Below are 20,582 nucleotides of genomic sequence, written 5' to 3'. Positions count from 1 at the left end.
TTGGATTTCAGTGACAAACCCTACCCGAGTCCTGTTTTGCTTTGATGCAGGATGTATTATCCTCCTGAAAGAGATCACAGCAATCAGGGACATCTATATGGAGAAAGAATGCTTATATATTTAGCAGATCAGGTCAGTTTATACCAGCCCAGGTTCACTCAAAGGTTCCCAGAAGTACTTTAAAGAAACAGGTGACAGAGCACTCACAGCAGCTGCTCCCCTGCAACTTTATGTAGGCAGCACTGAATCAGCAGAGATTATTGACAGTTCATCAAAAAAACTCACTTTACCTCTTTGTCTGAATCTTTTCCCTAAATGTTTTTTTATGTTAGAGAAATAATTTCATCCATTTTTATCTGTATTCAGCACTTTTAAGCATTCTTGATAAATTGACTTTTGGTGGACATTATAATGCTTCGCTGTTGTTTCTGTTTTTAATTATTTCAGTACTAGTGTGTATGGCTTTTACTTTTGATCAGTATTGATATTTTTATACAGTATAAATAAGAGAGGACAAATCGCCCCTTCTTGAAAATGAGCATAGAGAGGTTCTATTTGCTGTCACTCACACTGAGCCCAGTCAATTAATCACATTTTATTTGCATAGCACCTTTCATTAATAACGCATTTCAAAGCGCTTTACGTCATAAAAACACAAAAATACAAAGTCATAGATAATCTGACTTTTCTTCTTTTAGTGTTTGAGCACAAAATTTTGCTCTGCTCAACCAAAATAGTTTATGAAATTGAAAAACCTTAGAGTTTTCACCTCAAATATACATCCACACCCGATCATCTGCGTCTTTGCGGTGTGCAAAGCGTGCAGCGTCAGTGCGGTGGACAGATTTTCGTGCTGGATTTCTCCTCTGTGTGCGTGTGTACCTGAGAGGCGCATCTGTCCTTCCTCCCGCTGCTGACGTCGCAGCAGTCAGAGGTTTGCCCTCGCAGGCTGAAGTCAGACTGCTGGAGATATCTGAAGAGGAGGAGGAGGAGGAGCTGTCAAAGTTGGACTTTCTCGGAGAAGGAAAACTATTCCACATATCGACACGGGAATTAGATTCAATCAAGGTGTTTGTTCACGTCCAGTCGGGATATCGCGTCCTGTTGACATGGAATGACACCGCGCTCTCCATACAGGAGCTTGGAAAACACCATGGCAGCCCGTTTTCTGCGCTGGGTCAGCCTCACCTCCCTGCTCTGCTTTGGCTCCTGCGTTCTGGCGGAAAAGAAAGGTACGCTTGGGCAATGGGTCTCAAAAGGCAAACGCGCCAGCGGGGCTTTCGTTTCCCTGTTTGCCTGTCCTGCTTTTCCCTGAATGTGAGAGAGACGGAGCTGCGCGGAAACTTGATCCTGCATGGGAGAAAAGTTTCTCACAGTCCCGCTGTTCGCCCTGTGACCTGTTGTAAAGCTAGATTGGAGCCTTCAGTGAAAGTACAACACGGTTACTGCCACAACAGTTGAACGTGTGCTTAGCAGAGGTTTTGATTAATTGGTTAATTGAATGATTGAGGAAGTGAACATCTGTCAGGATCCATGTGTGAAATTCTGAACTAGACTGATGATGACGATGGTGGTGGTGATGAAGATGATGATGGGAAATGATGTTGGTTGAGCAACATTTTGGATTTTTCCACTCTTCCTTTAAATTACATGACGTTGTTCTAAGCAAAATCATATTTTCTGGATGAAAAGTTACAATTCTGAACAATTAGTTGCATAGAAAATAATTGTGAATAAGTATGTGTATAAATAAATAAGGAAACTGTTGTTATCCATCCATCCGTTTTCTTACACCCTTGTCCCTGGTGCCTATCTCCAGCAAACGTTCTGGGCGAGAGGTGGGTTCCCCCCTGACAGGTCGCCAGTCTGTCGCAGGGCAACACAGAGACATGTTTCAAAAGTTCACTGTACGATATATATTTTTTCTCAAATACTTCATCCATTTTTGAAACAAATGAAAAAGCCATATTCCTTAAAGAGTGATATTATGTTCTGCTACCGTACGAACCTCAACTAACTTACCTGGTGAAATAGAGGTTTTAAGGGAAAGTTAAGCTCATCAACTTTGTAAATGCTAAAGTCAAACTTTTCACCCAGTTTAGTTTCTTTATCCTAAGAGAACTACACATGCTAGCTTTAGTTCTTGGTTATGGTTTACTTGTCAACTTGCTTAGAATATATATATTTTTATGTTTAGCTTCTCCTTCTTTTCTGCCTTGATCACAAACGGCTTTTAACTTTTTGTTTCTTCTTAACATTTAGGTCAAACCAGATGAGAAAAATGATTATAACTGTTAAACTTACATAACTTCTCTTCAGAAACACTGATTAGACAAAATGTATGCAAATATCTACCTTTAGTGTTTTTTGGTTAAGTTAAATTTGGTTTACATGTTTACTTGAAGTTCTGTCCCTGGTGGCCCTGAACAGCAGGGTTTTGTCTATTACTTAGCTATTTCTTTTGTTTTGTCTTTAAATATCTTTTATATCATTTTAGTTGGTCTAAGACAATCAGACTTCATGAAGGCTAGATGTGAGGGGAGAAAGTGACCCGTAGTATCACTTTACTCCCTGATGACTGTAACTTCCTATTCTCATGAATCGTAATGGTCCAACACTCAAATCTTGTCTGTGCTGTTTGTCCCAATGAGTAGATGAGCACATGTTTCAGTTCCAGCTCCCAATCAATGTATGTTTTAAGGTATATATTTTTTATATACTTGTTAACCAAAGCCATTGTAAGCATATTTGTGAGCCATAAAGACAGTCCTCTCTGACTTACTTGTGGGAAGTCAACTTATATCTCAAGCAGCAACATGTCTCCCACCCTAAATGATAAATTAGGAATTTTATTAAGACCAGATGAGGCAAATGATGAGCAGCTGTACTGACAGACATGTTGTACTATTTGGTTTATTGCTGTTCTGGGGCAGGACAGATGTTTCCATGTGGCAAATATCCTCAGTGTCCAGTTTGATTTTAAACCTCCTCCATGTTGCATGTTGCAAATCTTGGTATGGTTACATAACAGAGAACCGAAGAAATACTGGAGTGCATTAAAAATTGTAGCAGTTGAAATTAGCTCAGTGTATTTTTGGATTTGCACTTGACGGCAAACTGCTTATCTATAATTTACATTTTACCATAGACGTGAACTGAATTCTAGTAGCATTGTATAATATATTTATATTTTGTCTAATTGAGTTCTGTTTTGCAAATAGGGTAGAGCTTGATTTTGAGTTTGTGGCTAAATCTGAGATGGATTTTTACAAATTATGGCTTGCAGTCACAGCCAGTTTGAGTCTGGTTCTAGGAAAATCCAACATACTTTTACAGAAGTTCCCAAGCATTTAAAACAGAAGGACTCAAATTCAAAACATAATCCTACACTTCTAATTGTTCTTGTCAAATCAGATCTTCTTGTATGTGTTTGCATTTATCTTGTGTGTTCAACAAACGGGGCATTTTTTCAGCTCGTTACAAGAAAAATACATATGGTAGGGTGTTTGAAGAAACAACACAATAGCTTTTTGCTGTCTGCCACAACAGAAAGAACCATGGTGAAGACTACACCTTTAAAATCTGGTGTAACTCATTCCACGCACCTTCAGTCAATATGACTTTGTTGTTTATTTGCGCTCCATCTGTTAATTAAAGTCGGCGTTTTTCAATCAGTAACAGTAAGATTTCTCAGTGAAATACAACCATCTAAGAAATAATTTTGTTCCCTGGCAGCAATTTGTCAAAACATTTGACATTCCACAACTTTCCTTTGTATTTCTGGTATTTTAGAGCTATTTGTTCCAACTCTGCTGTTGTAGTGATAATTTTCATGTGAACAAAACATTCTTTTCTATCCTGTCATGTCATGACTACAAACGTTTGTGCATTTCATTGGGGCTTTATGTAGTAGATTGACATACAGTACTGCATATTGTGAAGTGGGTTAGGTTCTGCTGAATCCTTACTTTGTGCTCTGCTATATTACATTTATAAAGTGTGGAGCGGTCCATTGGTGTTATTTGATTAGTCTGTTTGTGACTGGAGTGAAACTGGAAGCAATTGCTGCATTTTGCTCCTATGAGAAGTGCTTTACCAGTAGAAAGCTGCTAAAGTGGTGATTATCCTTCCTCTGCCGAAAAGTTTACCTGTGAAAGATCAGACTAATCACATGAGCTTGTCTAAGATAAATCAGTAATCCCTCATACTTGAAGCATTATTTGGGTCAGAATAGCCTGCTGTTGCCAGAATGTTTTGTCTAATTAGCTCATTCCAGTTCTTGACACAATGGAGCTTAAAGATAGTTCAAGTTTTATTAAGCTTTATGCATTCTCTTTTGTTAAATATGGAGCTGATTCATGGCAAAATTTTCCAGCTTGAAGCACAATTCAACATTTAAGCTAAGTGTTTTTCCTGGTGTGTTCAGTTAGTCTTAAAAAACCCGCTTCTTTCATCGGTCCATCTGTTTTTTCCCCAGCTTCCCTATAAACCATGCCTTTTTCCATTCATTAAAGCCAATCTCCTAAGAGCGATAGTGAAGTGCAGTTTGTGATCCAGTGTAATCTTAGACCCACAAGAGGTCCTGCTGCTGCTGATGCTACTGCAACTTCAGTTTCCTGTCTCTCTGACGAACAAACCAGACTTACATCTGCTGCAGCCATTGTTGGGGAAGAAAGGATTTTTTTGTTAAAACTGTGGGGGATGGAGTGTAATTTCTGGTCATCCTCAGCATAGCTTTGAGAACCTGCATCAAGTCTGAGTGGTAATAAATTTATAGAACTGCTGGCAAGGTGCAGGGTTTCAAGACAATAGTGGCTTTGTACAGAGTAGGTCATCTAGCATCAGTGATACTTTGCAGAGCAGCACAGATCCGCAACCTGATGCAGACACACCTGAAAGCAGGTATGCAGGTCATCTGCATCAAGAGTTTTATTATTTTGCTTCCTTTTCACTTAGGACATTTTGAAAAACAGTGAACCTAGTGTAAATCAAGTGACATTGCACTTATTCACATGTTAATTATGTGTCTGGTTGCACTTCAGTAGTTGGTATACCTCCAGCATGGAATAAGTGAGTGAATATGTAGTTACTCATTGAACAGATTTGCTCCCTTTGTTTGTTCATGGTAACAAAGTCATCCACAGCATTTATGGCCTTTCCATGATCGTCTAGTTGTGTCAAGTGGAAAGAGACCCAGTCGTCTAGGCTGGAAAAAGGCATTGTGCTATCTTCTCATCAGCTTTAGTGTTGTGTTAACAGGAAAGACATCCTACGTCTGATTAAATTAATAACCCTCTGTGTGGGGGATGTTTTTGCTGTAGAAAAAGAAATTCTTTTACTCGCGGGCATATTTTTATTGCATGCCATTATACTGTTAAGATAATATTTTTTAAACCACAAGTTCCCTTTTTACTGTAGGAATAACTCCTGATGAAATGTTCTGATACAAAATCTACTGCTTTTGACTTTAAGCAATACATTCCTCAATTAAGTAATTATATGATTGTTTATTTGCCACAGATTGAAAGATTAAAGAAGAAATATTTAGCCCATCAGGAAGAGATGAATGAAATCAAAAAGCTTGTCTAAAACCTTTGTCCATAAAATAACAATAGCAACAACAATATTGCAGTGTCATATAAAATTGTCAGTATGTCTTCTACACATTTTGCTAATCGTAGCTTTAAAATAGCATTACTGTTATAGTAATGACTGTGGACTATCTTTTTGTATCCACATCATTGCTCTCTGTCTGTTCCCAAAGTAACATTTTGTTCTTACATGAATGTTTAAAAGTGAAAGCTAAAAAGATTTCTGCATGCTTGTCATAGTTATTCAGATATTTCTTACATAGGTTACATTAGGACAGAATTTAGAGCAGGGGTGGGCACTCCTGGTCCTCGAGGGCCAGACTCCTGCAACTTTTAGATGTATCTCTACTTCAACCCACACGAGTCAAATAATGAGGTCATTATCAGGACTCTGCAGAACTTGACTGCATTTAAGAGGTGATTCAGCTATTGGATTCAGGTGTGTTGGATCCTGGACACCGGCCCTCGAGGACCAGGAGTGCCCACCCCTGATTTAGAGGCTAAAAAAATGCCATTTTCACTTATTTTGCTTTGGGATGAAAATACTAGGGCTTTCAGCAGTGAAATAACCATTAAAAAAGATTCTCTAATCTACAAATATGTCTTTTACTACTATATGGAAATGAAAACACATGATTTTCTCAAACTTGTATGAGAAATGGAAAAGTGTAGTCTTGTTTATCACTTTTAAACAGTAGCTGTCTTGGAGCCAGCTGACAGACAGTGTGTAGCAGCAGGTGGAAGAAGGAAAGAAATTCATTTTTCTATACTTTATGCACTTGATCACTCTGAACTTCACTTTCCTCTGTAGGAAGGTTGTCATAGAAGCTGTAACTTTTAAAATGTCAGTATCGTTTCTCACCAATTACTAGCCCAGGCTGTTTTTGATATTCTGATTTCAAACTACTTTTTGAATATTATTAACTATGCAATTAACTACTACTTTGATATTAATTCAAAAAAATGAAATGGGTTTTAGTTCTAAACAGAAGATAAAGACAAGTCTTATCTTTTATAGCTCTGCACTGCTATAACTGTTGGGATATTTTAATTTAGAACAAAGCTTTTGATGGGTTATAAAGTTTAATGTTAATCTACAATCACTACATACATTTTTTATTATTTGTGATAATTATAGAATCATATTTCTTTCCAATGAACAAATACGTTTTACTTGCATTAAACCATACACTATATGGATGGACAGTGGTGAGCTAATTGAAGTGAAGAAAACCCGGAAAATTGGGGCAGGGATGCAAAAACAAAACATCAGACAGAATGTTTCAGTTTTTTTTATATTTTTGATTGTTTAAATGTCTATCAAAGAGAGCCTATATCCTGCTGCTTTTAGCTACCGCTGCTTCAATGGAAACATCCAAACTGCAGGTGAGAGACTCTCCCCATTATCTCGCAGACCTCCTGTTGGTCTGTCATCTCCTCTCGTGACCCATAGGTCGCTCTGAGGAGCAGAGCTACAATGTGCGCTCACCTGCAGAAGAAATCCCCTACAGGGAGGAGAACAATGGCTTCACAAACAAACCTCCATCCTAGAGTATTTCAGAAGAAACCATTGTTTAAAGGGTGGTGCCTGATTATTGAAACTAGCTTGCCTAATGCATGTCTTCTGATTACTTCCTATTAACAGTTTAATTTTTTTCCATGGATATTTTAAACGTAATTTTTCCAGTTGACATAAAAAAAAAACAGAATTTGCATGCTCTTCTCATTAGCTTGGATGACTTTCCTTCAGATAAAGAAGCCCTGTTTAGCAGTTTTGGTTGGCTTTGACTCATGAGGGTGACAAAATTATTGTCTGTTGTAAAGAAGTTTCAACACTTCTTCTTTTACGCCTAAGATCAAAGACAGACATGGAGATTTAACTGTTATTGCCAGTGAGGTAAAATGGCTTGACTCAACTTGAAATTTCTTCAGGCAGTGCAAAATTTTGTAAACCTGAGTGCAGAGATCTGTTTGATTAAAAAAAAAAACTCAACTTTGTGTACCTTTTAAATGAATCCTGACCAGACTTGTCTACCCATCATATTTAACACCCAGATGCCCATTAAAATAATGTTTTCTCCTCAACTGTTATTAAGGCATTACATGCCTCACTAAAAAGGTGTGGTCAGATGTCAATCAACATCCTCTTTTTTTTTCAGTAATCCCGGAAACTGAGGCTGTTCAGAGAGTTAATGAGCCAAATACAAAAAAGAGAAACTTCTTGCTTCATTAAGTCTTGGAGGTTTTTGTTATCTACCAGAAGGACAGATAAAATAAGACAGCATTTTGTAATGAGCTTTTACAAATATGACAATTTTCAAATACTGTACAGAAACCCAGATGTTAATCGGAAGCTTGTAAATGAATCCTGACCTCACTGGATTTTAGATAAGACACCCTGTTCCATCTTTAAATGGTCCGATTCAGGGTCCAAAACAAGTTCTCAGCTTACACTGCCTATTGTGTTGAGCTTCTCCAATAGAAGTGTCTCTTACACAAAATTCTAAGTCTGAAAACTAATCAGCATAAATACAGGCTTTCAAACTCACTTCCAGATTGGATAATGACATGTTAGCAGGACAGACAATATGTCAAAGAGAAAGAAAAGTAAAATAAAAAAAAAAAAAACTGTTTCACACATGACTGCAGAAGCTCAAATCTTTGGACAAAAGGCTTTTTATTTAGGTATTTGTTGTCTCCTTTGACACTGGCTTATCTGTCTTCCTTGACCTTAACTTGCCTTGTAGACATGGCTTTACAGCCCTGTGTCAACAGAGGGGAGAAAGAAAATCCTATTAGCTGAAAGTTACAATGGCTAGAAGGCAAAAATACATTGAGATGGCATTAAGTGTGTATTTAAGTTGATATATCACCAAAAAAACAAGACCTAGAATGGTTTACAAAAGCCAATGACAACTACTATTTATACCTGCTTGCTTGTAACAAAGTAATTAGTTTGGCTAATGAGCATAAATGCTTGGGTTTACATGGTTGCAGCCATATAATTTGAACCTGTTCGTGAGGATTTTTCTCAAATATTTAAAATCACACTCGGTTTGTGTGGAGATTTTGGTATTCCCCTATTTATTTTGTTCATGGCCAGCTATTAAAGTCAAGATCTTAAACTTTGTCGCATGTAGCATACCTTTTGGAGTTGTAGCCATACTAAATTGTGTTCTCAACATTTATACCACAGTTTCTGCCATTTTTAAAATTCAAGTTTAAAGTTGAAGGAACATATCCCCGGATTTATTAAAGTCATTAGGGTTCCCTTTGCAGAAGTGCCAAATTGGCATCAAAAAACTTTATCCAGTCTGACTAGTAAATCTTGAATTTGCAACTGTCAGAGTTTTGTAGCCAATTTACCTCGGTGAAGCGTTAACCTGCCAAAACTAATTTTGTTGCTGTGTTTAAACTCACATAGTTTGACTACAAAAAGCTCCAGATCCCTATGGTTGAACATTTTTGAAATTGCTCTGTGAATTTCAACAACTCCACTGAGTTCTGAATTCATTTCCTAGTGGGAGTTTGAGCAGAACATTTTATTATTATTATTATTTTTTTTTTTCATAAGTGAAGCCAGGCACACATAAAGTAAACAAATAAAACTTTAATCATAATCAAAATAATAACACGCAAGAGAACTGTACTCTCATTTTCTCATTTGCAGGGTCATAACCAATAAACCTGTTATTGCAACAGACTGAGTTGTTAGTTGAGACCACACTTTTTAAGTGTGTAACCAAGTACTTCATCATATTACAGCTCTGTGCCACTTAAAGCATCATTAGATGGCCATTGTCTGCAACTGTACTTTAATTTCATAACAAATCACTTGAAGCTTAATGGCTGTGTGACTTGTGGGAAAACTGAAAGGGTTGAAATGCTCTGGAGTGTATTCTTGGCTTTGAGCCAGGAAGTAAGGATTAGCCCTTTGGACCCACAATATATCCACTATATCAACAACCTCCCTCTGAGCTGATTAACTGCCAACCTGATGTTTTATTTTTTTAATATGTATCCACTGGATTTATTTATATCTGAACATTATTACAATGATCAGGTGCCAAGAAGATTTGCAAAAGATTAAAAACTCTGAAAACCATATTGGATTTTCAGGTCAATGGAGACATCAACAGCTAAGTGAATTGGATTTATTTAACCATTGGGGCTGGGCTTTTGAAGTTCAGATATAGGTGGGAGACAAATTAAATGAGGAAAAGTTGTTGGGGTTTTTTGTTCTGCTTAATGCCCCTTTTCAGGGTGAGAGGTCACTAAAAAGTAATTTACTCTGAAGTAAAGGCCCCAGTTGTTCTTAACGGTCAATCTAATCCTATGATTAAAAAAAGGAAGCAATTTTAGAATGATGAAGGTGTCCTCCTCTAGGGTGATGTTTAAGAAGATTATTAGTTATGACTGAAGGTCTCAACATCCTTTGGACCTCGATGACTTTCATTCCTCCTACATTGTACTAAAAAAAATACATTTTTAGTGGAGAGCTGATACTGAACTGGTTTTTAGTTATGGTTGTGTACTCAGAGGAGAATAAATAAATAAAAGGATTGAAGTGACCAGCATATCAATGAAGGTTTTATGTACTTATTGTACTATAAAAATGAATTATAAGGAAAGCCATATATCCCCCCACACAGTTGTCTTTCATGAGATATTTCTTACCAGACTTGTGTAAATTTTTACGCACTTTGAGAACATTTTAAACTTGCTTTCACAATCAATGATCTGCTATAAAGGAAGGAGGCTCTCTGATAGTAATAAATTATGTACATGTAAGCATGAAGTCGCTCATAGCGCTTTTGTTTTGACTCGTTATCTGATTCAAAGAACTACAATTAATTCATAGAGATAAGGTTATCTGGGTCAGCTCAGGGATCCGTTTCCAGTGAAATATACACTGAAATCCTCCAAAGGGAAACACCCAAAAGACATTCTAATCACAAGCCTGATTGACAAGAAGTGGGAAAGCACGTCTACTTCGATTTCGCTATGGATGACTGAGCTTCTCACTCGTATCTCCAAGGCTGAGCAAAGAGGCTGCTTGTATCCAAGATCTTGTTTATAGATAAGCCTGTAAATCAAGAGCTTTGCCTTTTGGATTGCGCCTTCATCCCAACAACAGACAGACTCATTCCTGCAGACAATGCCAGGATTCATCAGGTTGAGGATCTAAATCCAACTTCAATAACCACATTACAGTGTCATTTGGCAAGGCTCTTGATGCCAACTAGCTTACTGAGGTGCTAATGAATGTGTGAGCATTTTCACTGAAGGGAGCAGTCCACCTTTTTTTTTCTGGTGGAGTAATCTATTGATTGAATATATTGCAGGTTTTATCACACTGTTATACTTTATAGGTAGTGATTACCTGAAAATGTTGGATGGGATCTGTTTACCCTGACATCTTCTTCCTGTTGATACAAAAGTAAGGATAGTCTCACATAAGGCCTCCAGTTATATAAAAAAGACATATTCTTTGAAAGAAGGCTTTGCATTTGAGACGTCTTTTTCTATTTTTAAATACTTTTGATGTGTTTTGCCTGAGAAACTGAATATTTAATTATACTCCTGACAATAGAAATAGTATTCGATGTGCCAGTCACGCTGATAATCTAATCATTTTAATTTTGACAGTATTGTAACATATCTGATGAGAGATTCAATCTGTTCACATTAAAATGGCAAAAGGCTGAAAGTTTTTCTTCAACAAAGACAGGTTGGTGCAGTTTAACATTTAACCAAACTTTAGTGTTGCAGAGGTTATGAATCCTTGCTTGTACTTTGACTGTCAAGGATTCACTGTGTATTCCACAGACACTTCATCCAAGCCAGGGTCCTTGTGTTCAGCAGTGTAGCTGATAGTGAGAAAAGGGGTTTTGTCTGCCAAGTCTCTTCCCTTTGATGACTGAGGGAAAGCAGCCCAGCCTTTGCCTGAGCTAAATGCCTGAGTTAAGAGGGTGGCCTTGAAACAACAACCCTCCTCAGTCATAATTATCTTAAACAAGCATTAGACATCATTGTGAGGATGTGCTAAACATGCGTGATGTGCCCTTTTGTTTTCTCCTTTTGGTCAACAGCATATCAACTCACACATTAACAATGGATGCAATTTGAGCCGGCGGCTTAGGGGTGACGTGTTAGCTCCAAACCCAGTACAACCTTATGTTCTTCTGTTCTGTTCACACTGCAGCCGGATGTGTGCATGTGTAATTTTTTAAAATATTTTTTGTTTGCTTCAGAGGTACTTGTGGATTTAACTAGAACTCCACAGGGGCAGGCATGCTTGGCAGTGGTACTCTGTAGCATTTTAGACATTTTCTTTGTATTTGTCATCATTCTGTTTCCAAGCTTTTCCTGCCCATATTAAACTAGTCATGTTTTAGATGAGAACAACAGCACATGTAACACAAAACAGGTCTAAGACATTAGAAATTATGTAATGTTACCCTCTCCATATAATGCTTTCCCTTGAACTCTATCAGTTTCCGACTCTTGGCCTCTGCCAGGACAAAGGAGGAAGAATTTACTCAACAGTGGATTTGTCACCCAATGATGTGCAAAGTCTTTTCTTTAAGTTGTGAGTAACGTCTGACCAACAGTGAGGTTTAATAGCCCAAACCCCAGGGCTTTTGTGCTATATTCCTTTTATGGGATCACGCTGGGTTGCTTTAAACATGACTGAGGTACAAATTAACAGTTTGGTTGGCAGGCAACAATTTGAAACATTGGTTAGATCTACACAGAAAGGGACCAGTCACTTATTGGGCTAAAAATAAGAAGCTCTTGAGTAGAAAGGCTGCCTCAGAGAGTGTCTATCTCATAATTGAAGTGAGAGTTATCTTTCCTTCTTGTTCAAGTGCTCCAACTTCACCCCATTGGTTCATGCTGGGAATGCTTGAGCCAACAGGGAATTCCCAAATTACAGCTACATTCTCCTTCTAGAATAATGTGTGAAATGTGTGGGTCTGTGCACTTTTGTGGTTGGTGGGATTTTTTTTTCTTTTTTTTTCCTCTCTGCTCTTCTTTTCCAGGCATGGCTCACTGGTGGTTGCTGGAATGAGAGTTTTAGGGAGGGGGAGTATAGACTTAGTGTTGCGTTAGGGGCAGCACGCCCACTACATTTCTAGCCTTCCCTTTAGTCTTCCTGTGGGAGTAAAGAGGAGTAAAGTTTTAACAGAGGAAGGAGTAAAAGAAAAAAAATACAAGTGTTTGGTGTAGTGGCGTGACGTCTTGGCTAGGATGGACTTCAAATAGAAGAATGCCTGGACGTTGAAGAGGAAGTGGTTGAATGTTGGTGGCTGCATTATTGTACTTCCAATGTAAGTTAAGAGAACCAGCAGGCAGATTTTATGGTGACTGTTATATAACATTAATGGCCTTTCCAGCAAAGAATGAAGGAGAGTTGTTTGTTTAAAACTCGATTATTTAGGCCAGGGATCCTTTCACGTCACCCTGAAAGATTATGTGTAACCCCAAGTACAGTTCAAGAATAATACAAATTTAGCACAGGCAATTCATGTAGAAGGACACTCTGGACCCATGTCTTAAAATCTAAAAGAGTTCTAGTCATTCTTTCCTTAACTTTCTCTGAATGGTGTTGTTGAATATGCAAAGTGCACATTATGGTCAACCCCAGTGATTGATCTTTGATCTGTGACACTTCTTACAACTGACCCCACATAAAACAAACCCAACAACCAAAACCTTATTGTGAAACTTTGAGTTGGAAAGCTTCCGCTATTGGTCACTGTATTCTTTACTCCAGTTGTAAAAAGTAGGATCAGTTATTTTTTTTAACAATGTGTCACTTGTGGATTATTGTGAGAGCAAGTTAAACTTTGAAAAGTAGGTTCAGTCCACTTTTTTTCTTGGAAAGAAAGTCTGGTTTGTTGTGTAAATCCCTTATAAATTCACTTCATGCGTATGTCATAAAAACTGCTTAGACAATTAAAGGTCACTATTTTTGCTTTGCCAACTTTCTAAGAAAATAGTATCCCAACAAAATTAATATTCAGCACTTTGGGTTTCTCTGAAATTTGTGGCGACCCTGGATGCTGTCAGTGAAGTTGCCCAATGTTAACTTTTTCTCGTGTGTGTTCTAAATGGCTCTGTTATTCATACACACAGTTTCCTGTGTTGGGTTTGTTTTATTCGCTCACTTCCTTTCCATGAGTTTTACTTTACAAATTAGTCTCTGAGCTTCATTTAGATCAGGGGTGTCAAACTCCAGTCCTCAAGGGCCGCTGTCCTGCAGTTTTTCAATGTGCCACAGGTACAAAACACAGGAAAGAAATGGCTTAATTACCTCCTCCTTGTGTAGATCAGTTCTCCAGAGCCTTGCTAATGACCTAATTATTCTATTCAGGTGTGGTGCAGCAGAGGCATATCTAAAAGTTGCAGGACGCCGGCCCTCGAGGACTGGATGTTGACACCCGTGATTTAGATCATCCTTTTGCCTTCCCCTCACAGAGAAAACAAGCAACTATGGTACCTCTGCTCAAGAGTTGCGGGCTAACTTTCTCAACTGAACCCTGTGCAAAGACGAACTTGTCTTGTTGCAACTAAAAATTTCAATGTGTAGGTAGTTGTGAATAAACAGCCTCATGAAGACCAAGAAGACACCTGAGACAGCTAAACTTGTAAAGAAGTTTGGATCAGGATTAAAACATTAAGTCAAGCTTTGAAGATCTCATTGTTCAGTTCAGGATTCAAAAATTGAAGGGCATTGCAATCAGATCTACAATGGGATGTTTAACTCAGTGCTTGTCTGTGTAACTTAATGGTCCAGTCAGCATCCAAACCTAATTTCAATTTCTGCTCATAGGTAAAAATCTAAGAGGTATGAATCCACTTGAAAGCCACTCTAGTTTCTGACTACTAACCAGCTCTATAACTATTGAAAAGAGTATCTCGCCAGGTGTTTAAAAACTGCAGCAGGGAAAATGGAGTTTGTGTAGAGTATACATTCTGTTTTTTCCTGTGTTTGTGCTGAACCTAAATCCATGATTTCCTCACTTTGAGGCTGAAAGTAAACACCATGAAGACTGCAACTCCAGGTATCTGGAGTGTCTCACTGACTGTAAAGAGCACTCATCGCAAGCGGAAAGTAAACACAAGCCGTTTTGGTCTTTATTTGGTCACTTTGCTGAGCTTTCCACAGACTAAACCTCACTGAACTCAAGCTGAGGCAGAGCCTGCAAGTGTCATCTCAGAGGTTTTAAATGTTTAGAAGACACGTGACGTAATGGCTTTTCATTTGCATCACTTCTGGCCTTAAGGGAAGGGTCATCAACGTTCATGAATCAAGTGCGATGCTTTACGTCTCCACTGTCTGAATCCACAGCCACTGTCTGTTTCCCACATCTACAACTCTTAACCGAACCACATACCACAGTGGACTATTTTTTAAAATACCCTTTGAGGGTTTTTTTTTCTTTCGTTTCCTTTCCGTATGTTTTGCTTCACGAGTCATTCTCTGAGCATGATTTAGATCATGCTTTTGCCTTGCCCCCACAGAGAAAACAATCAGCTACCTCTTCTCTAGTGTTGCAGGGTGACTTTCTCAACTGACCCCTGTGCAAAGACTAACTTCCCGAGATGCCAGAATGGCTAGTGTTGTATTCAGAGAATGGGGCAAAGAGGAGGTATCCTCAAGTATTTCGGAAGGGATCTGTCTTTCTTTTCAAAGACCACAGGACGTTTTTCTCTAAGGGAATATTTAATCTCCCCCACAAAGGAGAGCAGAGAAATGGGTTAAAAAAGATGTCCTGCTCTGGTCTGAGAGCAGGACATCAGGACATTTAAATTTCAAAACTTGCTGTTTTGTGTTTTTTTTCCAGCTGGTTTTAGCTTTATGTGACATAAAATCTCTCATGCCCTTTTTCATTTTCTCTGCTCATCTCCCCTTCATCCTGTGCTTCCAAGATAAAGAAGGGAGTTACCCATAATTTAACATTAAAACAGGAATTCATCTTGGCATCAATCTCAACAGCAGAAGAACCCTGCAAAGTGAGTGGTGTAAGATTCTTTGATATAATGCTGTTGACTCGTGGAGAAAAATAAACAAGTCCTGTCAGCTAGTTACCTCTCTTTCTTCCTGTGTGAGCTTCCATGTAATGCAGTTACCTGGTTCTGGAGATGGCCTAATTGAATTGGACTTGCTGACTCATAGGAAGTGAAAGTGGAAGGATGATTTCACCCATCTCTGGAATAGATTCCCAGTTGCCCAGGACAAGCCAATCCTAAGTTCTGGCTATTGGCTCTCTCTTCTTGTTTGAAATGCTAGAGCTCATTTGAATTTATTAGGTTCCCACCACATATCTGATTTTAAAGGATATGGACTTTAAATTATTATAAAAGAGATCTTGCTCTTTTGGGTGAGTTAGTATTGAGTATTTTATCATTTAATCATTTCATGATCAGGACTTGAGGTAGCATTTTAAATTATTCTTGGCTCTCTTATCTATCCCAGGCACCAGAAAAGAACCACAACATACCTAAAAAAAAAGACAAACTGCAAAGTAACAAAATAGTTCCAACTCAAATATCCAAATTTTCCAACACTATTGTGATTTTCCTGGATAATGTGAAACTTTAATTTACGCCAGACCTGCCCACTCACATTGTAAACTGTTTATAGATCCAGATACCTCTAGGTTGTTGCAAGTATTTCACAACCATTAGACAGGGTAGAGTGAGAAAACAAAACACTTTTCTTTTAATCGCAATTTACTTCGAAACCGTAAGTCTGAAAATGCATTTCTTCATATGAATTATTTATTTTGATCTGAACTACACATCTGACTGTTTTCATGACTTGATCTTTCCAAGTTTTTAATTATGTCACGCTGAGCCTGAGGCCTTGCTCATACCTTGAACTTGAATATATGTTTAGCTAATATCACATGTGTGGGATCAGACTGACTTAAAAGGTAACTAATGATTCTAAGTGATAATCGCAAGCAATTTCTGTTTCTATAGCTGTCCAGACTTTATAGCCTCAAGAAATAAATATCTACCCACACCCTTGACTTCCAGCATTAGTCCCTAAAGTAAACATCAAAAGTGTGATGTGCAGCCACACATTTCAGCAAGCATGGATGACTAATAACAGGGTTTATTGAGTCTATTGTTGAGCTCTGACTGAGTGCTGATCAGTGCAGCTCAGTCCAGGGAGCGTTTTGTGCTACACACGGTGCTGCACACACACATAAGCACACAAACACGCCTTTGCACACACTCATGTATGAAGCACTGAGGCAGAGATACACCAGACCTGCCACTCCTTGCTTCGGTTTTTACCTTCTGGACATTTAGTGACGACAATACAGCTAGAAGTGAGTGAGGCAATCTGTAATTAGTCGCTGTCACAGTATCTGTTGCGTGACTGAAAACTCCCTTTCCTGGATCATACACCTTTTAGCTCACAAAATTTTATTATGGATGAGTCAAGTTATGTGAAAAAATAGTTCTAAGAGAGAAAACATTGTTTTTGTCATTCATCTTGGCTTTCATAAGGGTAGTTTGCATATTGTGCAAGCTTTTGTTATCAATTCATCTCATAAAAATCTGAGTAATTTCCCTTTAGAGAAAGGTACAAGTTGTGTTGTTCAAGAAGAAATTTTGCAAAATGTATAAAAAAATATATCCTACTTCTTTCTAATGTGCTGCAGTCGAACGAAGAAGTGCATTAATGGTTGTGGAACATTAGGTTATTCACCATCTGCAACTCAGTTATGAAACAAACAACTGGGCAAGCTGCATGTTTACTGTGGATATACGCCTGCAAGCTTGAGCAATAAACAGCTTTTTTTTTTTCTTCCGTCCTGGATCTGGGCTCAAAGTGTGAGCTTCAGAAAGAGGAAGTTTGCTGCACCTTAAGTCACCTGTTTCAGCTGGTCGTTAAACTCATTGTAGCCGATACAAAGGCATCTATAACTCTTGAAATGACTAGACTTGTCAGGTCATCAGAGATGTGCTTACTCAGTGTCCCAAGACCAGAACTAAACAATGTGAGGCAGCGTTTAGTTTTTTTATGCTCCTCACTTCTGGAATAAATTAGCTGAAAACACGAGGCACACAGAATCTGTTGGCTCCTTTAAGTCAGCCATTAAAACCAAGAGATTTGTTATGCAAAGCTCAAATTCAGTCACAGTAGAAGAAAACCATTGTTTAAGGAAGTCTATGAGTTTGTTAAAATGGTCCATTTTTTTATGTGGCAATGTGAATATGTTTACAAGTAATCGTGATGAGCTGTATTTGCATTTTGGGTGCTCAGATATTCACAGCTGAATAAACAGGAAAAACCATGCACTTATTAGTGTTTCTAGTTTGACTAATAATTATGGGGATAATTACATCTCACATGACTACCCTAATTAAAGCAGTCAGCTTGCCTTGGTTCATCTGCTTTTGTTACTAGGGTCTGAACTTCATGCCATTGAGATCCCTAGGGGATGAACTAATGAGGATTAAGAAAAGGGACGACAGATGTTTCAGCCTAAATCTTACTGATCTGCTCAGAACTGTTGTTTGTGTGGGGAAAGAAAGGATATAATGATACAATGTACTATGAAACAATTTAACTGGAAGAGAGTGTATCTCTATTTGTGGCTTGATCTCAGTACAATTGCTTGAGCTCCATGTTTGTATGTGAAGTGAGGTGTGTCCCAGTATTCAGATTGTATGCTTTGACTTTCTTAACTCAAGAACAGACATGTTGAGGAATGTGTCTGGGACACTACAGTGGCCCCTGCATTTTTAATAAACAAGACAAAGTCACCAGTTTTTCTTTTTTAACCCATTTCTCTTTTCATCTTCCTTAGAACATGAACCAAAAAACGAGCTGCTCAGACACAACTTAAGCACGAGGAAGAATATTTTTTTATGCGTATGGCCGTGTATGTTTTGCATGTCACTATTTAGGATAGATAACGCCAACATCACAGACAGTCAGGACCTGTCTGTTCATGACTGATAAGATGACTGGAAACAAGTTTCAGAAAATGACGTTTGAAAGCTTTATTCAGAACAAGACTATTGTACTTATCAATATTATTCCCTTCTTTTTCATATTGTAATGCTTATCAGCAAACAAGCCTACATTATCTACCCATAATTGGAATGCTGTAATACTGTTAGTGATACTTATGAAAGTGAAAGTTGATCGAAATGCCTGGAAACACTCGTTCTGTTTTTTCCCCCCCAACTGTTCTCAGGAAATATTCATATCTGTGCCAGAGTACACAAAACCAGAGCCAGAACCTGCTGCATCACTGAGATTTGAGGTCTTTTATAGATTAACCCCCGATTAGCAGTTTCAAGTCAAAGTCACCACAGTTGTGTCTGTGCAGACAGAATTTTACCAATAATGACATAAACTCAAAGGGTCAAAACTGAGCCAGATTCAGATAAGATGTTGGTAATTATGAAAACCACAGTGCTTTTGTGATGTACACAGAATCAAATAATTTTCGTACTTTTTAAATTTTTTTTATTTCTTTCCAGTTTGCCAGGGCTTCACCAATCATGTCAACCTCATGGACAATAAAGAGGACCACTATCAGAACATGGTGAAGACCTACAGCAATTGTACTATTGTCCTGGAAAACTTGGAGATTACGTATGTAGATGAGCACCGTGACCTGTCCTTCCTCAAGGTAAAAGCCTGCACTATGTTACTATTACATTTGAAACAAGATGTAATTGTTCCGATATTTAAGTTATTCATAACTTAAATATGAATAAAGGTTTCCAGCTTTAGGAAACCTTCATTAAAATTACTAAAATATTGATAATTTTGCACACTGCCAAAATAATAACAAAGACTTTCTCCTGTTTTTGGTTATTCCTTCCCTTAAATACATGATAGTTGTCCCCCAACCCGTAGGCTAAAAGTGTTACTCACACAAGAAAATCCAGCGTTTGCCTCGACGGGACATATTCCAGATAAAATGCACTTTTTTCTTCAAGAATATTTGTCAGCAGCATTAGAGAGTGACCAGTGGTTGCCAGTACAGATACAACTTCATAATTCATAATCATATTCAACATTCATATTTGACAGAGCTTTATCAGTTCAGTGGTTATGAATAACAGCAAAAGACATTTTGAAAATAAAAATGGGAGGTTAATAAAATCTGTTTGTTACCTGCTTTAGGGTTGTTTTCAAAAGGTACTTTGAATCTATTAAATTACCTTAATCCAAACACATTTTCTCATTCATTGAATGTGTGTGTGTATTTTTACACTTTTTAGGTTGATTTCTACAGATTCACAGTTGTAGTTGGCTAAAATCTGTGCAGAACAAGTGCTTATAATGATTCATTGTGTTTGTACAGCTCTGGTTAAAACTTTGTTCAAAGATCAGCTGTGACTGCAAGACTTTGAGCACTGGGGAGATGTGTTATAGGACCACACATGCTCATGGGCTTCAGGCTAGCCCACACAAGCACAGAGTAAAATAGCCAGCAGACACAATACAGCAGTTTTTAATGACTCATTTGCACCTTGTTCACTTTTCTCTGTGCAGATGTCAAAAGCCAAATGTGTGCAAATTTGATTTAAATGGATGAGTTAATGGATATCTCTCTTAGTGGTATTTTAACCCTGGATTAACATACTTGTTGGTCTAACTTTTAACTTTGTGGTGGCAGTGAGAAAGATCTGCCAATGATAACAGAGCCACAAAACAAATCAGTTTTTGAAAGGAACAGTTATTGGAAATATTATGTTAATTGGCATTTATTTTTAAAATGTAAACAAAAGAAATGCTCTCTTTCTTTCCAAACAATTTAAAACCTTGAACTCATGTTTAACAGATTTCCTGTGTTTCTTTGCTCTGTTCTGGGAGCATTAAAAAGGATGTGCATTTATGAGATGCTTAAATGGGACAAAGAAAACATTTTCCTTCTGAAACTTTTCTTGAAATGTTGAAATTGGCAAGCAAAAAAATAAATAAAAACAATACATTGACCC

At 37.9% G+C, this 20,582-nt stretch overlaps 1 protein-coding gene across 1 annotated transcript in view; it reads left to right on the top strand.

The window, feature by feature from the left end:
* The first annotated feature begins 859 nt into the window (after positions 1-859).
* The window catches only part of egfra (epidermal growth factor receptor a (erythroblastic leukemia viral (v-erb-b) oncogene homolog, avian)), a 40,530-nt gene continuing 20,807 nt past the window's right edge, over positions 860-20,582 (top strand). Inside the window, exons 1-2 of the mRNA XM_055033698.1 lie at positions 860-1,232; positions 19,113-19,264. Coding sequence (XP_054889673.1) covers positions 1,115-1,232; positions 19,113-19,264 — 270 coding nt within the window. The 5' untranslated portion in view covers positions 860-1,114. The remainder of the gene's footprint in view (positions 1,233-19,112; positions 19,265-20,582) is intronic.

Source organism: Poeciliopsis prolifica, unplaced genomic scaffold (genome assembly GCF_027474105.1).
Source record: "Poeciliopsis prolifica strain line A6 unplaced genomic scaffold, Auburn_PproV2 SCAFFOLD008, whole genome shotgun sequence".
Taxonomy (NCBI): domain Eukaryota; kingdom Metazoa; phylum Chordata; class Actinopteri; order Cyprinodontiformes; family Poeciliidae; genus Poeciliopsis; species Poeciliopsis prolifica.
Note: the sequence above shows the minus strand (reverse complement) of the source record. Positions and strands in the feature narration are given on the sequence as shown.